Below are 24590 nucleotides of genomic sequence, written 5' to 3'. Positions count from 1 at the left end.
GCTCTACAACTTTTGCCACTGGTTAATTTTGCAGGTGGGCTGGATTCAGTTCTCTGCATAATCATTAGAAGATAAAGCTATTTAGGTAGATTTCCCCTCTTGTCTTTCATGGCCAAGTCTTTAATTTTTCAGTGAGATAATTTTCGATGTCAGGCAACTATATAGGTGAGTTGACTTCTATCTCCAGCTATTTCTTACTTATCTATTTGAAGGATACTCTTTATCTTATGGCAGTTTGACATCACTGGCTGAGTTTGATGCACTACATAATCAAGTCAAGCCTAGAAAATAATTTGTTCTAAAGAAAGACACATGTACTTGATTAAGATTATGAATGGTTTGGATTCTATTCCTTTAGGGGACTCTGATTTCCTCTTGTGGATGATGATGATTGTTTCAGAGAATATGTCTTGATAAGAAAACACTGCAGATTAAAACACTTCGGGGAAAAAAGTCCTTTGTGTCCAGCAGGTAGATGTTTGAAAATTCCCCCAGTCTGCTTTGATGGCAATTTTCTTCTGTTCTTTGGTGACCCATTCCCATAGTCAGAGTGCTGCATTGTCTCCATGCCTCACCACGCTTTGTTTAAATAACCTGGCACAGCCCATCACACCACCATTCGTGCCCACCGCTTTAACTGGCCCAGCTGCTGCCTTAGGGTGCTCTACTAAATGGTACCAAGGCAAAGAAAAACAATCTGCAAATGTGTTCAGGCTTGTCACCGCTGTATTTCTCTCCACCTCTGCAGGAACCAAGTCTCTGCTTTCTGTACCTATAACGCTCTCATTCAGATTGAGAGTATCCTTTATACTTCCTTGTTGGATCATGAAGGTCAAGGTATCATGCTATCCTTATGTTTTCATCAGTGTGTGCTGTGTACCTGTTCTAAGGATCTTCCAGTGACTTTGTTGCTTCTACTGCTCAGGTCAGTGAAAAAAACACTGCAGTATCTTCTCCTTTCCCAAACAGTTTGATTTCTTCACATCTTTCAAATACAATAAACTGAGACAATAGACTCTACTGAAGTAGAATTATTTTCTTCCCCTTCAACACTTAAAGCATTTTGCTGTCCTTCACTGACACCATTTTTAATTTGGCCACAGAGCTGTAACACAAATGCTTTGCCCTTTAGGAACTATAAAAGTTTCACTAGTCAGTCTTCATAGCAATTACACATATCTGAAATTAAATCAAGCAACTACAGATACCAGACCATTGTATCACCTAAACAACTTAGACTAAGCTATTTTAAGTCTTTCCTCTGTCCTAAAACCTGCAATATTTGCTTAGTTCCACAGTTAACTGCTTCTTCAATGCCATTGTCCCTAAGCCCATGAGACATTTCTTGCAGTATATTTATCTTAACTGTACCTGCTTCCTCAATGTTTTTATATTTCTTAAATGACTATGCTCTGCCCTGTACTACATGCTGCTGCACTTTATGAAATTCCTGTTATTGAAGGAAAAGAGGCTCAATCTTCCTTTGAAAGCAGTGCCTCGACCAGGTTTGTTTAAAAATTAATTTCCTTCTGCTCTATTACCCATAGCTGTATTTTATTTGAATGACCACAACGATCTCAGATTTCCTACAGTTTATGATCTCTGCAATGACATATTTGTGTTTCCACAGAGCAAAACACTGAGGAATTAGCCTTGCAATCTAAACAGGGATGCTGCCCAGCCTCCTGTCATAACCAGAGGCTTTACAGCTGCTTGTATATCATGGAGTAGCCAGGGCTCTGCTCTCAAAGTTTTGGTCTGTTGAGGAGGCTCTGTGCTCATTTGCAACCATTTGGAGCTGGTACCAGGGCAGAACCTAGCAGCACAGCCAAGGCACAGCCGCAGGCTGAAAAGCTCAATCAGCAAATCCCTCACCACTTTCTAGCCCCTGTCCAGTGCCCTAATAAAGGCAGTCACTGGGTGGGTGCTGCAGGTTAGACAGAGGCAAGTATGGCTACCACAACCTGCTTTGGTTTGCTTCATGTCTGATGGGAGGAATATGGGGTTAATGGGCTTCCTACATGCAAACCTGCATGGCATCATGCGCTACCCCGTTTGCTGACTCTGCACTCTGCCAGGTTGCCTGCATTTAGCCTCTCCCTTGGGGGAAGCAGGGGTGGTACACATCCAAGTGGACTGATACGTGCTTATGGCCACTGGACCTTATAATTTGCTGGGGAATATGTTCATCCAGTTAAGGCATGCAGGAGCATTTCCATTCCTTTGAACGTTGTTTAAGTGTTTTACAGACTAATGAATAGATTACATTTTGTCTAATGTGGGACAGTATCTGAGCTGTCTTAATCTGGCTGCTACTTCCAATTTAGTTCTTTTATTCTCCCCTGCAAAAATAGATCTACTCTAGGCACAGTTTTTATGTTTTACCAGACCCAGCAAGTCAGAGTCCTGACCCTTGAATAAAGCTCCTTTTTCACACTGCTACATAAAAATCAACAAATTGCTCAGTAAAGCAAACTTGGCACCTCCTTGTAAAGCCTCTCATGGAGCTTCTAGTCCAAAACAAAGTAACAGGCCAGGGCTCCTGATCCGGATTTCTGACCATTTCATGTATCACTAGATCCACATCACACTCATATCCCATCCTACCACCTGGTAAATGCCACATAAAATCTTACTATTCTCTATGGAAACAGTAGGATTCCTTCCACAATTGGTCCTGCTGAACATCGGGACCTTAGGCCTCTACCAAGCAGGCAGCTCCAGGCTTTTTCTCCCATTCACTTGTTCATAGCTGGTTCTTTCCCACACAAGCAATGCTGTCATGAGCATGAGCTGTAGGACAGAGTCAGGCAATTGAGCACAACACTCATGCTCATGAAAATATCCACTTGCTTTAGCAAACTGAAATAATCCCAGGCCCTCTGTGTATATCCACCTTTACCTAAGCTACTCAATGAGACATCACCCTACAGGGCACCAGTGCATCACCAGTTCAGGGCACTGTTCCCCTAAGCTGCCACAAGAACTCCCTGCAGCTCTTTCACCACTGTGGAACAACAGGAAAATCCTGATATTTGGTAACTTCTTTTTGTATATATAGAACAATGGATTTGGACAACATTTGCTTGTAAGAATATGGTCTATTCCCCATTTTCTCTCTTCCTTTCTCAGATAAGAAATGTCACCCTTCTAGTCCTGCAGAAATTGGTACTGAGCTGGAACTGGTCGATCAGCATGTCCAAAGTTGTTCTCACACATACTCTTCATTCACTCAGGGCAAGTGCACCTGTATGCTGAATCAAGGGAGACTGACAATCCCTCCTCACTCCCTTTTCCACTAGGAAAAAGGTGACTTTTCCAAAAAGGCTCAGTACCTTTATCTTTCTCGCTCTTGGTTCTTGGGGACTTATTTCTGATGTTTTTCTTTGTGGAATAGTCAAAAAACTCTACTATGAAATATGATGGTTTCATCCTCCCTTTCTCCTCCAGACACTGCCCCTGGCATAGAAGAGGAAGACGTGAAAGTGTTCAGAACTAGTTGTCTCCAAGGATAGCAAGAGTCTACAGGTATAAACATTTAGTTTGGGGTACAGCTTGTAAGCAAGATGCCTAAACTGAATTGTGTATGAGCTGAGTATCTAAGCCCCTGTGCAATCAATAAGGATTTAGAAGCTCCAAAAAATTGCTTGCCCATAGGAAGCTATCACTGTCCTTTTGAGATTCTCTAGGATGTACTGTGTGGTCTCCACCTGCATTCCGTGCAGCCTTGGTCTCGCAGAGGTCCAGAATCAGATCATCCATGCCTGAATTTGCCAGCTATCCTAGAACATCTCAGATGTCTCTAGATTTCTAAGTTATTTTGGTTTGTGCATTTTTTTTGTGGATTTTTTTTTTTCAACTCTTTTTTCAAAGGGCTAATCTTTCCATTACTTTGACTTTACACGAAGAGGAATCCTGAATAAATTTGTGCTCTTGCTCAGGTACTTCTTTGCAGGCCTGCCATGCTTTGGGGACCTTTTCAAGGGCATTAAATTATCAGACAGGCAAGGTGTGTATTTGTCGTCTCAATTAAAATAGGAAATTTCTACTTCTGTTATAATTCTGATAAACCTTAAAATCATGTTGCCACCATCAGAACCAGCCCCCTCGGGTTTCGTAGCCACAACTGAATGACAATTAGATGCTACAGAGAAGTTTTACTCTTATTTAAAAAGTAGGCAGTTACATGCTATCCTGAGGGACATATATACCAATTGCTTGGGTGGGAAGCTGGTAAATAACTTTTTGTTTTCCACAGATCACAGACTGCGCCCAGATACATATTGTTGGCTTCTGCGGTCAAGGGAAGACAGACATAGACCTCAAATATTTTGGGAATACTCTAGATCAGTTTTATGTTTTTGGAGAGTTGTGATATATGAGCTACCATGAATAGCACAAGGGCTGTTGTAAACTCCCAGCCAGCTGGCTGCAAGGTGGCTGAGCCAGCTTCTCTTCCCTGCAGCCTGTGGAACTTCCACATGCCAGGCAGGACAGCGCATTAGCTCAACAGGCAGCACAGCCAAGGTGATAGAAAAAGAGACCAAGCCACCTATTTGCAAAAAGCAGTATCACCTCTGTGACCTTTGCCTCACTCTTAAGTTTTCTTACATTTAATCTATTGATCTTTGTTTCTTTTTATTTTTACAAACTTGGATGCCCAGAGGTAGGAACTCTTCAAAGTTCTGCAAACTCCATGGCCCATTTCTCACAATATAACACTTCATTCCTATATGTAATTCTTAATCTTTGTAAATAGGGTAATGATACTTAAATGTAATGTAGATGAGGATCTAGTAAGCAAGTATCTCATCTATTTGTATAAATCCAGAATCTTATTGAAATTAAAACTGTTGGAAAAGTTCTCTTTCCTGGTGGGCTTTCTTGGTGTGCTGACCAAATGTCTACTATAAGCATTTCTCCCTGTCGATTAACAACAGATCCTGGCAAGGCAGAAAAAGCACACACACAAACCTCTGCATTTTTCATATTTTAGTCTTACACTTCCTTGAGCAATGACAGCTTCCATGGATTCAGGAAAAAACACCAACATCTGACCATGTCTAAAAGAATGTGAGTAATATTAGAGATTCCATATATGAAAACAGTGTCCTGGTACTTACAGTTTGTATTCTGAATATGGAAAAAGTGAATGCTCAAAGAGCAAACCTTTCTTCAAAGAGGTGAAGATGATCATGAAGATATGGATTACTTTGGCAAAGAAGGAGAGAGAGAGAGACAGAGGAGAGGAAGAGGGAGCAGGAGAGGGAAAGGGAGAGGGAGCACTGTCCTTCTGTGTTCCCCCACCTGCTTTGTCTTTCCACCCTCTTCTCAGCAGCTCATATTTTCACTACTACCTCATAGTATTTTCCTTCATTTGTTCATTCTCTCTGTCCTATCTTTCAACATCTTCCATTATCCAAACAGTCGACAGAACTTCTGAAGGGGAGAGAGAGAACATGGGCATCAACTTCCAGCTCTTCAAGCGCCGCTACTGCCACGCGTGGGTGCAACCGCTCTGGGCTCGGCTGGTGCCCGCCGGCAGAGGCCAGGGAGGGCTGGTGAAAGGGCAGCGCTGCCTGAGTGGGCCTATGTAGAGCATTGACTGGCGCTGCTCAGGAGCCGGTCCGTCTGCCCATGGCCGTGTTGCCAACTCGGCTGTGCAGCAGGTGCTTTGTGGAGCTGCGTTAGTCTTGCCTCTCTGGGGGTTTGTGGTACTCGGGAACCCCACTCCCGGCCCAGGACTCCACCGCTCATGGCATCATCACACGATGAGACGTACGGTGCTTGCCTCTGCTGGGGCAACCCCCAGATCTCACCAGAACACTCTCTAGGTCTGCTGCCAGCAGGTTGCAGAAAGAAACACCCCTCTCGGGCTGATTTATCCAGTTCGCGACTGCGTTGGTCATTCCTGACCGTTGAGACCACGGCACGGCCGAGACGGGCACAAGCCACACTCGGGGGAGGGGCAGATTTCAGGGGCCAGGGCACTTCGGGCGAGGGGGCAGGGGTACGCGCCCGGCGGCCAGCCCCGGGGCAGCCCACCCGTGCTGCCCGCGGGCGGTGCCGGGCCGGGCCGGGCCGCACGTGGCTACGTGACGGCGATCGGGGCCGGCGGGGCTCGGCGGCTCCTCCTCCCCCGGCGCCCGCCGGCGACTGGGCGCCGAGGCTGCGGCGGGCGGCGCGGGGCGGGGGTGCTGCCTCCTGCGCGGCGGAGCGGGCGCAGCGGCACCGGGGCCGGAGGCGAGCGGCCCGCGCGGGCGAGGGCGGGCGGCGTCGCGGGGCGGCGGCGGGGGCTGCGGGGCATCGGCGGGGGCTGCGGGCGGGGTCCGCGCCCGCGGCCGGCAGCGGTCTCTGCGCCTCAGCCGGGCTTCGCCGGGTGCTGGCGGTGCGCTCTCCCGCCGCGGGGCTGCACAATGGCAGTCGTTCAGTAGGATGGATCCTGCCGTGGCTTTTGTTCTGCAGATCCACCCATCCTCCTAGCAGTCAAGTACCAGGCTATGGTTTTCTCTCTGGGGATCCTTCTTCCGCGTTTTGCCGGTGTCTCCGATGAGGTTTTGGCCTCGGCTGGGATTTCACTACCTTACTTTTCGTTTGGCTTCACGCTGAAAAAAGGGATTCCTTATATTTGCTCTCCACGCTTTTGGTTATAATCCACTGTTGGTCTAGGGGGAACAACCGTTCAGCCTGGCTGAAAAAAAAGCATCCGTTGAAAAGTCTCAAAGAAATATACCACGTGAGGAAAAAAAACTGGGAGAAGATCGGAATATAATCGCTTTTTCTATGATAAAACTGGTGCCCCTCTTCAGGAGAACTGATCTCAATTTATTATTATGCAACCACAAGGATCTCTTCTTTCTCAGGGTGTATAAGCTGCTGGATTGCTTTTCGCCCAAATCAATGTGGTTTCTTTGGAACATTTTCAGCAAAGGATCGCATATGCTGCAGTGTCTTTGTGGCAAGAGTCTTAAGAAAAACAAGAACCCAACTGGTAAGCAATCCATTGCAATGCGTTGTTTTTCTTTAATGCTACCCTGTCTGTTGCTCGCCGAGGTAGATCTGCAGTCCTGCTGAGGGGAGAAGGGGGGATATATCGAGGCCAGCACGGACATGCATGTGCATACGTTTATGAATAAGCAAGGAGCGGTTTGTATTAGCTTCAGCCCCTGTCACCACCGAAAAGGGGTAAAAAAATAAAATCAAAGGCGACCCTCGCCCAGCCGGCATCTCCTAGTTCCTATGTGCTATTTCCAAGGAGGAAACTTTTACACCAGTACCCTTCTTGTGGGGAAGGCGGTGGAGCCCCCCACTCCCGACTGCGGGAGCCCCCCAGTCAGTTTTGGGAAGAGGAGACTGGCTCTCCTGTGCTGGTGTTAGCCGGCCCTGCTTGCGGTGGATGAGTGTGCCGGGGCTCGGGTCCTGCACAGCACTTTCTGAATAGCTTGCAGTATGTCACCCCACACGCATACACACCCACCCACCGCCTCGCTCGGCTTTCTAAAGTCAAGCCAGACACCCCCTCCCGCGGCCTGGGGGCTCCCCGTTATCACACACCCTCGGCACTCAAGGCCAGGAGGGTGGAAGGTGGTGAGGATAGGGGATGGACACTTTCTTGGGGCTTGTGCCCAGACGGCAACTCGGCCAGCTATACCGAGTGGCAGCAGCAGCACCGCCGGGTTGGCTGTGCCGCTCCTCCGCCTCTCGCTGCCGGGATGACCCCTCTGTGCCACACACTGATGTCTCTGCGTCCGTCTCTATGTCTGTCTGGCAGCCGGGATCATGCGCTTCGGTTCAGCCCGGCTCCGAGGGGGAAACTTGCAGTACATTACATAAGAAATGCAAATGCAGGTGCTCTGGGCCGCCTGGTCCCTGGGGGTCACGCTGCTGCTGTTGCATCCCTCTTGCTCGGGGCATCCGTGCGGCCAAGCCCCCGGCTTGGCGAGCAAGGTGGGCGAGAAGGGATGCTCGGCGGGCGTGGGAGCCGGGAGCTTTTGTAGGGAAATACCGGCCCTTCCCGCCGGCCTCTGGTCCCCCACGCCGCTTTGCTCGCTCAGCCCGGCCGGCAGGTTGTCTGCAAGCACTTGCGTGCCTGGGGAGGCGAGAGCCGCCGGAGCCCGGGCTGCGAGGGGAGGGATGCCGTGTGTGCGCGCTGGCGTGTGTGTGCCGGCTGCCCTGCAGTGGCAGCTCCCGAGCAGGAGGCTCCTGACGCTGGCACTGCAGTGTAGTAGATCATAGGCTCTCGTTGCCTGACACCCCAACATCAACAAGCAGCAGCCCTGGCAGCTCGCACCCCTCTCCTTAAAGGCAGCCAGGCTGCCGGCTGCTGCTTTGCTCAGCCCAGGTCCGGTGCAGAGTCGAGGTGGGCACCTCGGCGGATTTACCCTTCCCCGCCCCCGGCTTCCGTTTGCCAGCTCGTCTCGCCCCTTTCCCCCCCGCCGCTGCCGCAGCAGTGAAAAGCAGCCACTTAGCATACCAAAGAGGCTGAAATGCCCCGCCGGAGGCTGCGCTCAGCCTCCCGCAAAGTGCCCTTCGCTTCACTCGTCCCTTAGTACTGCAGCCAGCCAGGGGCCACTTCCTAGCCGTGTGCCCCCCCGGGCGGGATGGGCCAGACAGGGTCAGGACGGCCGACCACCTTCTCGCAGCCTCTGGGGATGCCCCTCTCCGCCCGCCCGGGCCACCCACGCAGGGGCCGTGGGTGAGAGAGCGGGGAGACCGCGGGGAGAGAGCAGAGCGGCGGCGTGGCCCTCTGCCCTGCCCGCTGCCGTCGCTCCCCAGCCCCCGGGGTTGGCCGGCTCCAGCGCCGTGGTGCCCTGGGCAAGAGGCGATGCTCCTGAGGAGGGGATTTGGAGGGGGGTGGCAGGGGGAGGAAGAGGGCTGGTGGTTTCTAGGCCTTTCAGTTTGCATACCGGGGGGTGAGATGTATGCCCCTGCACACGCACACTCTGGTCCACCCCTAAAGATTCGTGTCCTTTCCTTGCGGATGGCAGGCTGTCAAGACATCGGTCCCTGTAGCCGAGTTGTGTCCCCCGGAGCGCCAGGCAACCGCGGCACAGCTTTCCACCTCCCCGGGGACTTTGCCGCACTTACCTACTCCCTCTGCATGGGACGAGTGGATTTGGCTGGCAGGAGCGGCACCACCCCCCGCACCACCCCTGCCGCCCCCTGCGCTGGCCCGAGGGGGGCTGACCCCCTCCTCTGAAGGAGTGGGGGGAGCACGTCTAAGCCAGCGAGGTGGGCGAGGTGGGCGGGGGGTGGGAGCGGGCTAGGTGCGCGGAGTGGGGCCCTGGCGGGTGCTACTGCTCTGGCCAGGTCCGCGGTCTCGCTGCCCGCCCCAAGTCTGCGCTGCGCTGCGCTGCTCTGCTCTGCTCTGTTCCGACTTGATCCCGTCAGAGCAGCCGGGACGCCGAGCCCGGCCGATCCGCACGGCCCGTCCTGGCACTCCGCTCCGGGAGCGCCGAACTGCGGCTCTCTGTCTGAGGAGGCTAATAATCCGCTTGGCCGGATTAGCTGGTAGCTCGGTCACGGGCGCTGTTGCTCTGACGGCAGATCATCTCCACTCAGGCTGGGGTCGCCCGCGGGAGCGCAGGGAGCCGGTGCTGCGATGCCCGTCCTCGCCGGGTGCCCCCGGGCCGTGGGGCTCCCCCTCTGCGGCAGCTCGCAGACCCCCATCCCTCTGCGGCACGGGGCGCCGCTACCGCCCCCGGCCCCCTTTGCCCGCTAAACTTTTCGGGAGCCGCTGGGCTTTTCAGTCTCAAAAGTCATCAAATGAGCGAGCATCTGCCGCTGATCCAACCGTGCAGAAAATCCAGCAGGTTAGGCAACTAACGCTGACTGCTGACTGTAATTGCAGTTTATTTAGCTATTTTCGGCCTGCTGTACTTTTTTTTTTTTTTTTTTTTTTTTTTTTTTGGTCCTTTCGAGAGCTGGTCTATTTTCAGAAACGGGACTGGGTGGCTTCTTTCCAAATGTTCTCTGCCTTGCGTTTCCTCCCCACCGCTAGCTGCAGCCCCCCCTCCATGTGCAGACCCCCTCCCGGGCTCCCCTGCCGTCCCCGGGGGCTTCGGCCCACCGGCACCGGTAACCGGCGCTGGTCGGAGCTCCAGAGACAGCGGGCAAGTGCGGCAGGGAGGGATGGGGAGTCCGAAGGCCTGTGTGTAATCTCTGGCAGGGTTGCATCAGGAGGCTTTGGTTTTATGGTTGGCTGAAACCCCTTGGTTTCAGATTTGATCTCCTCGATAGAGGAGCTGCGTTTGCTGCAATTATTTACCTCTTCACATTTCTTCATGAAGAGAAAAACTTTGGGAATCAATAGGTGTGGCTGTGTTTTCAGCTACTGAATATTTTTGAACGTTCCTCAGTTTATTGGTGCTACAATCAATGAAGCCCCTCATATCTGCAGCATCCTGTCTCTCATGAAAATGTTTGCCTTGTGTCAGGTTCCCTGGGCCTCACTTGCCTTTGCAATTATTTGTGTCTAACTCTGCCCTTCCTGCTTGTCATACACACAGAGAGGACTTTAAAAAGTGCAAGACCAAAGGGACTTTTTCTCACAAATAGTTAAAAACTGCTCCAAACCATAAGTTCCAAACTAAGGCTTGTTATAATAAGATACTGTCGTCCTGGCTTTCCCACCACCATCCCCAGCCTCCAAACTGGGTATTTTCAGCTAGGGAATGGCAAAGTCTTGGGGAGAATTTGGGGCCTAAGGAGAAGTGGGAAAGGAGATTATCTCTGGTTGCTTTTTGAAGCAAGTCCAGCAAGTGAATAGATTTTTTTTACCTAATGACAACTGTTTGGGTGCCCACGGGAGCTGTGTTGGCTGGAGTACTAGATGCCCCCATGGCGGGAATTGCTATCATGTTTCACTCCTGGTGGCAACCCAACAGACAGAGGATGGATCAGGTTTCCTCTCCATTCACTTCCAAGGAGAAGCATCTCCAGCACAGTCAGGGATGTTGACAGGAGAGTAGATGGCAATTGACATTACTATAAATACATTACTGATGGAGGATTTAATTTAGAAAATTAGTATCAATCTCACATCAATTTCAAATACAAAACCTGTTTTAAAAGCAGTAAGTCTGAAATCCAGGTTGCAGCTGAACTGGAATCTTTGCATAGTTCCATGTTAATTTCCTACTCCATAAAATAGCTTGCCTGGTATTTCCTGGTTGCTAATAATTTTGTAAAAGTTTCTAAGCACAGCCATGTGAGGATCTGTTTGAAATGGCAGCTTGTGTCCTGCCCATAAAATATATAGTAGGTATGTGTCTTTATCTGAATTCTGAAAAAATTTGGCCTCCTCACCTCTTTCATTACTCACAGAAAGCAAACATCCTACCAAAAGACAAAGACAGTAAGAGTTGTGGGATCAGGTCCTTGAAGTTTCTTCCATGTAGGTCCGAAAAGCAGCTTTGACTGCTTAAATACCATAATTCCTGTAGTGGGAATTGAGGCATGGTCTGTTTCTCTTGCTCAATGTAAAACTGCCTATTTACATGTATTGCACCTATTGAAGTTTTGTCCTCTCTGGAATACATTTCCTGAATTTATACAAATTTAATTATTCTTGATCAAATTAAATTGCATACTCTACTCATTAAGGGGTGAAATTTATGCCTGCTCATGCGTCTCCCTACTGTAATAAAATGTTTGCACCTAGTTCAATGTCTGCTAATGACAGGCCATTTATAAATGAATTCAAATATAAAAAGGATGACTTAGGCTTAAGGAAAATACAAAAAAATGTATTTACAGATATCATTGGTTTAAATATTTGTGTGTATACATTTTTCATTTGTGCTTGATGTTTATTCTACTTAACCTTGTTGGATTATATTAAGTAAATTAATTTTAGCTAAAATTCCTATTGACTTCAAATCTAAAAAAGGAGTGATATAGGTGTTCAAAATTTGTCCCTTTGTAAAGATTTTCTGTCCAATAAATGCCTGTAAAAATATAATCTGGAGATGAGAGAGTTGCTTGAAATTGGAAACCAGTTTTTCAAGAGGACTTCATAAATCTAAAGAAATGGGAATTGGGCCCTTACACTGACTCTGAGGGTGCATTTTGCAGCTGGTGGGGTCACTACTGAGATTTTCACAGGAACAGTCAACATTTAGGATAAAATCCTTTGAGTTTGGTTGCAAATGGATAAATGAAGCAGTTTTGTGCAGATTAAACTGAGTATTTACAGATGTTTGCCAAACGTGCCTCTAAACAGTGAGTCCTGCTGGAGCATGTTTCACTCAGTCAAGGAAGATCTTGTTGCTTGGGGAGCAGTGGTTTGTTTCTATACTTAGTTCTGGTTTAGATGGCTTTTGTGATTTTGGACACACTAATACTTACCTATGCCTTCCCTTCCTGCTTGTTAGAAGTTGCAGGCAATGTCTGAACATTGCACAAGTGTGCTGTTGGTCTTTTTGTTTGTTTTTCACATTTCAGTGAAGGATAGCTTTTCAAAGATAAATTACTAGTTTACTGAACAACTCACTGAGTAACAAAACATTGAGCAATCATAAAACTTTACAACCTCTGTTGTGATAAAAAATTGAGGAGATGTAGCATGTGGCTTGATGTACAACTAATATATCCAAGAGCTACTTGCCACTGTACAGAAAGAGTTTATATGTGCATAGAGTGGCAGAACAGTTTACTTGGGAATAAACTTTGTCAGACAGCACCCCAGTTTAGTTCAGGAGTGAACTTCTTGCACAGTGTGCTTCTATTGTCACAGCCTGGAAGAAAATATTTTCATTGGCCACCATATAATAAAGTGCTTAAAACAGTATATTCATCTTCAGACTGGCTATAAAAAAAATATATTTATTGTGTTCTTGAAGTGGATCCTTAGAATAGATCCATGCAGGAGTACTGAAAATAATAATTCCGAAGGGAACTGATGGTGTTTGGCACCATGATGGACTGATCACATAGCAAGAAAAATGTAAGTGATGTATTCTTTTTAAAATACTCTGCAGCAAAGAAAAATAGTGTGTGAATAATTAGCAAAGCTGTTATCCAAAACAGGAGCATACTGACTCTGAAGAAGAACTTTTTGAGGCCAAAACCTCAAAAATCATTAAGTGAAAAGTATTTAATGGATACATGGAATGCAGGTTTGGTGTATTTGTAGCATATGTTAGAAGCATTCATGTTAAAGAGTAGCAAGGAAAGTAAACAGTTGCTGATGAAACTGCATCGAGAAGTCAGAATAATAATATCTGTAGTAACATTCAATGCACAAGCCAGATTAATAGCACGTTCTGCAGTAAAATTCAATGACTAATTTAGGTACCATACTGGGGTGAACATAATCAACATTTTAATAGTTTTTTAGTTAATATTGAATGGTTGTGTGGGTCAAATAACAATAGGTAGCACATAGTTGCTGGCAGAAATTGATAGTCTAATTTTAATATTTGTGTTTTTTCTTTTCACTCTGTCACCTGCTTATTTGTCTTTTAACCGAAAACAGCATGAGGAATTGCACTGAACAGGTTTAGCACTTGCATACAGTAGGCACTGTCTTGGAAATTACCTAATCTTTTTGTGGCACTAAAATGAACCTGGTCCTGTTAGAAAGTAGAATCAAGTTAATGTTAAACATTTTAATTCCACTGGAATTTTTTGGCTTTTGCTTCAGGACAGTGATACAAATAAACTGTAATCCTCTGTGAAAACATGGTTCTATAAGGATTCCCAAAAGGCCTGTATTTTGTGAACTGAGAGAACAATATACTTCACTTTTCACTGAAATTTATTGTGTCATCCATGGTTTTTTGTATATGGCTTTGTCATCTTTAAAGATAAGAACATAGTGAGGATACAGAATGTGCAGGATTTGTGCCTTAGTTGTTGATCTTGTCCTGTCTCCATCTCTGGGCATTAGGTGGTGTAAGAAAAAATGCAAGACATGGGCAAATCTTTGGGTTTGATCCTTCCCCTCGTCTGTCCTCTCAGTTTTCAGCTGTCACTGGACTGTGAAGTTGGAGCTTGTATTCAGGTCACTGTGTGTAGTAGCTTCTGAAAGAGCTACTCAACTTCAGTTATCAAACAGCATTTCTATTTTGGGCATCAAAAAACTTTGCATGGCAGTGAGCTCTACATAACCACGTGCTGTGTGGAAAGGATGTGGGGGGGGTTGCATTTTCTGTGGGTACTCCTTGGTTGTTCTGTTGAAAAACAGAGGGTAACATTGCTATTTCTGCGCCATATTTGTGATTACTGATTATGGAGGGCTTTTCAGGTGAAGAGCACTTCTTTCATGGTGCCTTTTTCTTCCTTGAGCTGTCCTGAAATCCTGGACATTTCTATCATTGTGGTTCCTATGCAGTATAACTTGTCTTTGCTGAGGGTATAGGATATCTTTGGCTTAGGAGGACAAAAATAAGGCAGCAGCTGACACATCCTTTGCATGTGCTGCTTTTGTCCAGCTAAAAGAAGTTAATTTCTATGGATTTTCTAGACCTAAGGGATAAGGAAGTATCTCCTGAAAAGGGCATGTTTTCACAATGCCCTTTCTCTTGAGGGAACAAGTGGAATATTACTATCTTAAAGACGTTTTTAAAGAATTAAGCTCTAGTGTGACTGAAAACTAGAATTTCGTAGCATTGTTGAATGGTTTGAACAGAAGAGATGGCTTGTGTATAAAAGCAGACTCCTGTTTATATATAAATCTCTTGCTTCTCACCAGTGCTAGCAAAGGAAATATACAGGAATTTCATTGCCCTTTAATGAAGTTTGAGACTAAAATCTAATTTAAAGAAGGAAAGTTTGCTCGACTTGTTACTCTTTCAGTAAATGTATTTCTGAGCATGTCCCTCTACAGTCAAACAAAATGTGCAGATTAAACAGTTCCCAGTTCATGCTTCTCATTAAAGAAGTGTACTATAGAGCACTACAATTGCTCAGTGGTTTCGACACATATCACTCTTTGCTATATAGGTACATTTATTGATGATGAATGAGTGGAAGAGGAACTGCCAGTGCAAAACATAGTGGAAAATACATTAAAAAAAAAAAAAAAAAAAAAAAAGATGTGGAAAAATTATAGCTCAGGGTAATGCTTAAAAAATCAGTTAAATCATTAATATAGTAGTATCTTATAGAGTAACCTATCAGGAATATCTTAATGAGGATTAAATAAATAATAGTCCCTATTAATTTGCAGTACTTATAACATAAAGAGCCACTTTACAGTTCTGATTTTCTTTGACCTGGAAATTGCAAGTCAAACCCAGACAACTAATAGTTCCTGAGAAACTGAACCTAAATGTGATATAGGCAGATTATCTCACAAGGAGATCAACCAAAGATCGCAAATGTGAACTGCCTTTAGAATGTCTAAAACCCAGGTGCAATTTTGTTGCTTGGACTCTTTGACTAAAATCCATATTTTAAAGTAGCACTAACAGGTGGATTAAAATTTGTAAAGCTTTGCACCCCCGAGAGAGTTCTTCCTAGTCACTTGCTGTTTTAAATCCTTTTTTTTCTTTTTTTGTGTTTGTCTCTGTGTGAAGGAGACTTTCTGCTTCAAAAAATCTGGTTACACAGAGTTTCATAACCAACATTTGCTAGTCTCCTGGCTTTACTCAGACATTTGTTATCTCTATGAATATGCCCTTGATCCATCCCAAACTCTGTCATCTCTATTATAGCCTCTCACATCTCTTTGAGTTTTTTCACCTTCTCCTTGTGGAAGCATCTCACCTTTTTACTTTGGATAAGGTCTTTGAGGAAAATTAGCCCTTAATTGTATTTCTTTCAGACATTTTAAGTCCTCTCCACCACTTCAAATAATTAGGTAGTGACCATGAGCAGAACAACTGCACAGGCTTATTTTTGGATGGATGAAGGGTAGGCTGATGGACAAGACTTTTTTTTTATTGGGCATGAGCTGTATGCATTGTTGTTTTCCCACTTGCTGCTAATTCACAATAGCAGAACAATAGCAGAAGTAAAGAAATTCGGAGGTCGTAAAGCAATTGTGATTGATTAGGAAAAGACAGTAAAATCAGCAAGAGGATTTAGAAGACCTAATAACAAATGCTATCCATTTAATTTATTTTGAGGATCATTTGAGGATAATACTTGCTTGAGGGTAAAATGGTTTGTGTGAGATTTTGCTGTTAAAGCAGAACTCCTCAGCATCCAGGGAAATTTTTTGGATATTATTGCTGAGCATTTCTTATTTGTGTTGGTAGGGAGTTGGTTGCAGGTCCTGGCTTTGTTCACTTAGGTGCTATATATCTCCTTGAAGTTTGTGGTCATGGCACAAGCAGAAGAGATCCCAGAGAACTGCGAAACCTGTGTGGATGCAAGGCCTGCTCCATATATCCATACCCTCAGCAGGGTACAGACAGAGTAAACCTGTGGTCTTGCTCCCTTTTGATTCACCTTGTTAACCTTTGAGCTCAATTTTGATAGTCTGGTTTAGAGACATTATTGTATGAGAGGATTGTAACATGCCCCTTCAGTGCTACATGCTCCAGGGTTTCTGCTGACCAGGGACATTAGTAACAGAGCCAGTGACTATGTGTCACTAAACTCTGTGTTCTGAACTGTTGAGCTCTGGCTATATGCACAAAGTTGTGAAACATGGCATAGATGAGTTCTCTTACCTTTGAAACTTGTAGCATGGTTTCTTCCATGGAACAGTGTAGCTGAAAGCAGTATGAGATTATTTTAGAGCAAGTAAGTCATTATGTAGTGTATGTATGGAAGAACCACATTTTTAGAAGGTGATCTTACTTTGTTTTCAAACTGGACTTTAAACTCAGATAATGTTTGTAGAAGAGTGAAAATACAGGAGAAAAAAACTGTTGTAGTTTCCTATGTAATACATATTTGGGTAAAATAAATAAGTTTACTCATGCAGAAATTTGAGGAGAAATTTAAGAAATAGGAAAAATTTGAACCAAAGAAGTGGGAACAGAGGAATTGTGATTTTCTGTTCTACTGTCTTTCCTAATTTTGATTCGTCTTCGCAGTTTATATGGGATTATGTATCTGAAGCATTACTGACTTGAAGTGGAGATGAATCCAGTGATTTTTGTGCGACTGAGAATGTAAGACATTCTCTCCTTACTGAAAGTTTTCTGTGAAAGCATGTCTTTGAAGACATCAGCTTTCTTAGCACTTCAACGTCATGGATCTTGATTTTGTCCATTTCCATACACCACTGATAAAAACACTCTCTAAGGGGTTCCTCAAGATAGTTACATAAATATGGTGCTCTCATTAAAAATATATATCTTTAAGCAAAATGAGAAAAAAATTGAACTTAAGTATATAAAGGTGAGTAGTTTTAAGTATAGGGTTACTAAGTTTCTGTTAGATGCTGGATGAGAATAATTTTATTCCAGTTGTGGCCAGCTGCCATTGCATAAAAGTGGAGGTTGAAGTTTTGGACCTTATAACAAAAGCAGAAGTAAGCTGTGCGTGGTGCAGTCTGGGTTAAAATATTTTTTTAAAAAGGTATCAGGAGTAACAGCAAAACAAGGGCTTGTTATGTTTTCTGGAGCTCCTTTTCCTTGGATTTCAGTGGCTGTCTGGAGTAACTATGGTCTTGGGTGGCTGCCAAAAAGAACACCTGCTAATAGATTTAAGACTGAAGATGAGGAGAAGATAAATACTAAGCCCTTGTAGTCATATATGTAGGTTAGGAATTTGGGGGTGGAACTTGCTGAAGTTAGAACAAAAGTAAGCCAGAATGTGATGTTAGTACATTAGATAGCTAGAGTTTTTATCAGGGGCTATGTGGATGATACATGAATAGTGTGGGATGCTCTCTCTCCCACTTATTCTCAGAGGGAGATGAAAAACTAGAATGACAAAAGAAATATAAAGTAAGTAATGAAGGGATTAAAGGAGTCTCTAGTCATTTAGACAGGTTAGTGATAGAGTCCTACAGGCATGAAGAATTTAGAAGCTGTTGAAGCTCTTTATCAATTGAAGAGCAAATAGAGCTGAAATTTAAAGGTCTTTTTCATGGAAAACATCTATTTCTAGAAGAGTTTCTTTCCAAGGACATAGAGAGAGTTTTATATTTGAGAGTCTAGCTTCACTCAATTTATTCCATTTATAGCTATCTTGCTAAAGGTGAGATATCCTTGTAAACATTACTTTGCTATTATAAATGAAGGTGCTCCCACACTCCCCTGAGTCTTCCAGCTGTCACTGCCCAGCTCTGGAAAAGTGGCCTCCAGGATGACCTTAGGCCACGTGTCCAGGGCCTCCTGCCTTCCTGCTGTCAGGTGGATGCCCTGAGAACCTCCTGTCTGGCAGCCCTCCATGCTTTGGACCTGCATGGGCGTGTGGAGTCCTGCGTGTGCTGCAGCTGCCTGGGCTGACACTGCTGGCTCCCCTGCAGGAGAGATGGCACGGGAGTTGGCTATGAGGGTGGCCCTCAAGCTGAACTGAAACAGCCTGTGTAGTTACCACAGCAACTTCTGGGGAGAGGAAATGTATTATCCCCCTCCAAACTGTTTTACAGCACAACTTTTAAAATGCAGAATATGTACTTCCATGGATTTTATGCTGTGTAAATATTTGTGCAGGATAGCATGTCCTGGGCAGTATGAACTATAGAAGAAGGCACTATTGTTTCAGTATGAATTTGCATTTTTCTTCCAATAGTTCATTAAGTTCACAGTCAAACAGGTAAGAATGCTGGGTGCCATTCAGTCCTTGAAGATGACCATAAATCTGCATCAAAAAGCCTACATTGGAGATCTTCAAGTAACTTCAGAGGGAAAGCCAGTCTCTTCTTCTGATCAACAGATGGCAAATCAGAATTGTGAGTAAGAACTGTCCACCTTCAGTTTGGCATTGATATCATTCTCCCACCTTAAACTCCTCCTAGTTGTTCAGGAACATAAGACTGAATTTATATTGCTTAATTAAAAGGGCCAGGGATTGATCCAAGTCCAAATGCCTCTGGCTGGCTCATGTCCACACCACTTACAGTTACCACCCTCCCTGGCAGATGGGATTGGAGAGAGCATGCTGAGGTGGTGCCTGGGTCTTAAGGAAGAGTGTGGATGACTAGGGCTCTAGCACTTCTTAATTTAACAATCTGAACACAGACAAAGAGAATCAGAAAAAGCTTTTCACTCCCAGTAAGGAAAGTTAAGGTAAGCTCTGCTTGTAGAGGTTTACTTGTTCCCCCAGCTTCAGAGAGAAACTGTACCTGGACTAATAACAGCATAAAACCATCCTGGACCAGCTAAGGGGTTATTAAAGCTTCTCTAAAGTGGTGAATCCCCGGTTCGTCTTTTGAGGAAGGAATGCCTAGAAAGGGGCTTCCTATGGGCCTTGGTTAACCTTGTACAAAGCTGGTGGAGAAAGGAGAGCAGAGTATACCTGCTTCCAAGCAAGTCTGGCAGCAGAGCAGCAGAGACCTGAGTCTGCAGGGAATGAATCATAATGACTCTCTGAGGAGGATGAACCAGACAGGAAGGAAAGCTCAATCTTGCTTGGGAAAGGAACATATCTCCTGTTTTTTCCCTCTTTCACAAGAAGGAGTTCTAGGGTAAGGAAGAGCTGAAGGACGGGAGATTTCCTCTGTCTCTGAATAAAATCTTTTTTCTTCTGCTTCACTGTCTTGTACTTCCTTTCTTTCTCACTGGCCTTATTTGGAATCATCCCTTCATTTGTGTGAGCATGTGCAACAAAACTTGTCAGCACTTTCAGTCATTTCAGTAACCTGTTGTTTTACTGCACACCCACTTTCTATTTCCTGAGCTACACAGGCATCAACCTGAATTGTTGCTACACATCTTGATCTTCCTTTAAAGGATATGTATTTCTCCCTACATGGCCACCAGTTGCTCTTTTCCCTTATACAGTTGTGAGGAGATGAGTAAATAAATATTTTTTTTTCTGATTATTGAGGCTTTAAATATGTTGGCAGACTAAATCTGGTCACAGTCTGTCAATTTAAAAGGTTTGGCTTATAGTCTGACAATATGGTCCAGACTATTTCTGTGTTTTTTCTTAAAGTAATGAAATTTAGACATCATAAAGCATTTTGCATTTGATTTTTGGTTGGGTGGAGTTTTTTTAAAAATAGTTTATGGGAAATCAGTTTGTGGCACTTGGAATTCTTTGATTCTTCTCTGTGAGGATGCACAGGGTATATTTACTCTTGCATTTAATGCTAAATGTGAAAAGATTGAATGTAAGCAGTAAATTTTTCTTTTTTTTCATCAATCCCTTGAAAACCCCTTAAGGTGACTGTTCCTTTACAAGTTGAATATCTGGAAAGACCCAAGTATCACTGATTGATCTGGGGCTAAGAAGGGTGTTGCATCTAATAGAGATTTTTATGTTTCCATTGTTTACAATAAAAGCAGTTATGAAAAGTACTTATGATGGGACACAATTATGTTTTGCATTAAAATAAGACACAGTGGGGGGCTGTATCCAGCCTGTTGGCTTGTTAGAAAAAGCTGGGGTTTGTGAAACTCTTCTAAACACCCTGAATTTAGAAGTCAAGTCAAGTCTTCTAAGCCAGTGAAGTCTTCACTGGCTTAGAAGAGTAATAAAAGACTTTCAGTATAAACACTTCTCAGTGTATTAGGTGTCTTGGAATCAGTTTCTTCTGTTAGTAGAACATTAATGTAGCATGTCTAGGACTTTTCATATGGCTTGGCAATTAAGAGAGTTTGGGCCAAACTAACTGCATTGAGATTATTTTCAAGAGTGAAAGTACTTTATTTTCAGTCCTACCTCTAGGCTGGAGAAATTAAGTTTTTTGGTGTCTCTGCATCTATAGGGCTTTTCCCTTTTGTCATGCTAATTGAAAGCACCATCTCTAATCCTTCTTCTAGGAAGTTTCTTGCTATTTGCTTTACATGGCAGTGTTCCACTGTCATATTCAGGTCATCAAAGACTTCCAAAGATGCATTTTACAGCAGGATAAAGGAAGAATTCTCTCATGGCCAGAACATGGGACCATTCTTCTGGTGGTCAATTATCTTTGCTCTCACAAAAAAAAAACAACAAAAGAAAACAAACCCCCCCCAAAAAAGCCAACCAACCAACCAAAAACCAAAAACAAACAAACAAAAACCCAGAGAGGTTTTTTTGGCCTTGGCACACTGCTTTGGATTTTTAAAATCTAGCTAGCTCAAATCCTTTCTTGCTAATCCACCACTCCATGGCTTTTCTAAGGAAAGGTTCCTGTTTCTGTGGAAGACAAAAATTTTCTTGTACAGAGTAAATAGTTCTGTCCTTAATCTGCTATTACTTGAATAATTCTTATGACATCAGCTTTAGTCTGCTTCATCTTCTTGTCATTTTATCTTACAGTGACTAATTTGCAGGACAAGCATACCTTCCCCTGTCTGTGCTCAAGGGCATTAACTAATCTAGCTAACAAACTAGTCTAGGTCTAGAGAAAAGAAATAGAACAAGCAGCAAATGAACAGCCAGACTGAACAACAATTTCCTTCCATGTGGGTATGGTTCTCTTGGGTTTTCCTCTAGAGGGAACTGAGCTTTTTCTCAGGATCCTAAAGTTCTTGGTTTTGTCATTGCCCAGTTAGGTACAGGCAATAGCGAAAACCAGAACAAACTGGAGGTTACACAAATAAATTTCAGAAGTCTTAATGTGTCTTCAATGAAGGACCTCAAAGCAAATTTATTAAATGAAGGGCTGATTTGGCAGGAAGTTCTAATCCTTTTGAAAAATACTTCTAAAAAAAGGAATATCAGAGAATGAAAGTTCAAACTGCCTACATTGCAGTATACAAATTAGCAAGCAAGTCACCTGGTAGTCTCCTTGTCCCTGGTAGATGGCACTAATATTTTCTCCTTCAGGGGGTATGTACAATACCCTAAGTCCATGACAGAGTGCTACCATTTTTTAAAATTTTTTTGTTTGCTTGGTTTTGGTTTTTGGGTTTTGTTTGTTTGTTTGTTTTTAATTCAGCACAGAAAGATCTGTCTAGTATAGAAATATGTGACATTGGTAGGTCTTAGTTGTACTTTTTGAAGAATAGTTCTACAAATATTCATTCTTTTGAGGTTAGATAATAGTGGTGAGTATACAGAGCTTCTGAAAAAGCAACGATGGAAAGACCAGTATGTAAAATGCTGCCCTGTAAACTGCAATACTCAATAATTATGACACAAAGATCCATTACTGAAACAAAATATAGCAATTCTTGCTTTAAGTTCATAGATATTTACCTAGGAGGGCAGTTAAGCCAAAAAACTCCATTATCTTAATGTGGTACCCTCTGCAAGTGTGTGCTAAGCCTTTTGAACTGCAAATACACTCAAACATGCAACTGGGGTAGTGAAACTGTTTTCTGGAGTGTTTATAGGAACCAATTATATGGAATTTGTTTAAATTAGTGGTGAGCAGTTCTCCATTAACCATTGTCTTAGTGCTAGTAAGTAGGAGTGTCTGGAAAATGTGGCACTTTGCATACTCAACTTGTTTCTGCACTTTCAACACACCCAGTGCTTTCATAGCAAGAGGATGGAGCTGAATCTCTTCTGCTCAGATACTTTTAAAATCTCTTATTTTTTTTCTGTTTTGTTCTGGGCAAATTGTTACACTCTTTCTACAAGATAATTAATTAACTGTTGCTCCTGTATTTCCTGTAATAACCCCATTAAAAGGCACCTTTTCTGTCAGAATATCCCATGGCTAATGACTGGGCAGATTGTTCTTGCAGTTACCTAATTAGAGATTATCATGTTACACAGCGCTTTAAGCTGTATTTCCTTTTCTTAGCCCACAGAGAACATAGAATCACAGAACAGTTGGGATTGGAAGGGACCTCTGGAGATCATCTAACTCCCCTGCTAAAACAGGGTCTTTTAGAGTGGATTGCACAGAATCATGTCCAGGCAGGTTTTGAATACCTCCAGAGATGGAGACATGAGCATAGGAAAATTATTTTTGCCAGTGCTGTGATCTCTTCTGTAGTCCATCCACTTATTCCTCTCCTTCTACTTTCATCTGTCTCCCCATCCTCCTTTCAAACAAATTTATTAGAGAAGGAGTTAAAATCCTGCTTTACAGCACTGAGTGGGGATTTTTCCACCTGCGGATTGGATTTGTAGCAAAGTTTCCTCACCACTCTCTCTGCTTCTGTGGGTACAGTACAAAGCTCCTGTCAGTTCACATCCTTTGCTGTAGTGCAGAGCCTCAGCAGCACTGTGTGTTTCCCTGTATTTCAAACTGTAATGGATTTAAAGAAGCCTGAGAGCTTGGACGCTTCTGCTGTGCTCCAGAAGAGAGCTCACGGTTTTGCTCCTGTTTTCCTTCAGTGCTGAGAAGAAGTAACCAGTGGCAGCTTTCAGCACCTTAGTGGCAGTGACCATCTTTTGAGCACAGTGTGTGGCCCCATCGCCTGATGAGTTTCAGCATGGAGATGTTTCCTCACAGGAGAAGCCTCTTCCTTAGAAGCGAAGAGATTTTGAACTTTGAGTTTATGGTACTCTGCAGCAAATACTGCCCTTCTGAGAGCAAGCTCCACTCAAAACAAATTAGGGTGTATTTGAATAACAGATGGGGAGGAAAAAAGGCTCCTGAAGTTTCTCTAGAGAGGTCACAAGATCTGCTCACTGTACCATGCAGCCTGTGTGCAGAGGGATCTGTGTGAGTGGAGTAGAGGGAGGAAAGAACAAAGCCTGTAAATCCACTGGTAGGCAGATGTTCAGCAAAGGAGCTTCACATTTTGTGGCTGAGAATCAAAATTTTTGGGTCTTATTGCTGGAAGTTCTCTTTTTCGAAGTGTGATAAAAAAAGAATTTGTTTTTGTTTTATTATAAAGAACCCTTCTCTTCTCTATACTATACTGAGAGTATTCACTGTATATTCCTCTTCTTTCCTGCTCTTCTCTGCTCATGAGACTGTTAATACTTACTAAAGAATTTTTTTTTTTGGGTCTTTTTCATCATGCAGCAGCCATTTCAGTTGTGTCCACTCAACTTTGCTTCATTTTCGGCAATTCTGTAATGAAAGTTTAAGAAGATAATGTCTAAACAGAAGCCAATTAGTCATATTTATGATGGCTGTACAAAGAGCTTTTAGAGAACAATTTTGATATTACTTCCCTGATATTTCATAGTTTGGCATGTACAAAAAAGCGTGAAGGATTTTTCAGTGGATGCTGGTTCAATTAGATTTTGGGGTTTTTGCAGGCAATTTTTAGTTCAAAGATTCTAGTGATAATCTGAGAAATAAATAGATTAATACATTATACAAATGCTCATTCTGTTATTAACAGATCTCAAAATGTTCTTAAAGGTATGGTGTAATGCTAATGGTGGGATTAGGCTCATGGCCTAGTTGGTGTATCAAGGAATATCAAGTGTGTTATAAAAATTTCCATTTGTTTGGGAACTTTCAGCTTCAGACTTTCAGGTCTTTTAAATAAGTGTGAACATTCCCCTTGACTTGGATGAGTCTTGGGGAGAAAATTTCCCTGTGATTATTTAATGAATGGGATCTATTCAGTTAGCAAGAATATAAAATAGAAGATGCCACTTGCCTATTTTGTTTTTATGGTTTGTATTACCATTCAGTTTCTTAACCAGCCTTTCCCAAATGTATAGTTTTATCAGTG

General features: G+C 43.8%; 1 protein-coding gene across 3 annotated transcripts in view; it reads left to right on the top strand.

Annotated features, from left to right (window-relative positions):
- The first annotated feature begins 6327 nt into the window (after positions 1-6327).
- FGF14 (fibroblast growth factor 14) overlaps positions 6328-24590 on the top strand; it is a 373382-nt gene continuing 355119 nt past the window's right edge. Inside the window, exon 1 of one of the 3 annotated variants that reach the window (XM_030286858.4) lies at positions 6328-6991. In XM_030286858.4, the coding sequence (XP_030142718.1) occupies positions 6784-6991 (208 nt within the window). In that variant the 5' untranslated portion in view covers positions 6328-6783. The remainder of the gene's footprint in view (positions 6992-24590) is intronic. The other 2 variants (XM_002198665.7, XM_030286870.4) reach the window with 2 other exon arrangements.

Source organism: Taeniopygia guttata, chromosome 1 (genome assembly GCF_048771995.1).
Source record: "Taeniopygia guttata chromosome 1, bTaeGut7.mat, whole genome shotgun sequence".
Lineage (NCBI taxonomy): Eukaryota > Metazoa > Chordata > Aves > Passeriformes > Estrildidae > Taeniopygia > Taeniopygia guttata.
This window is presented reverse-complemented; position numbering and strand designations above follow the sequence as displayed.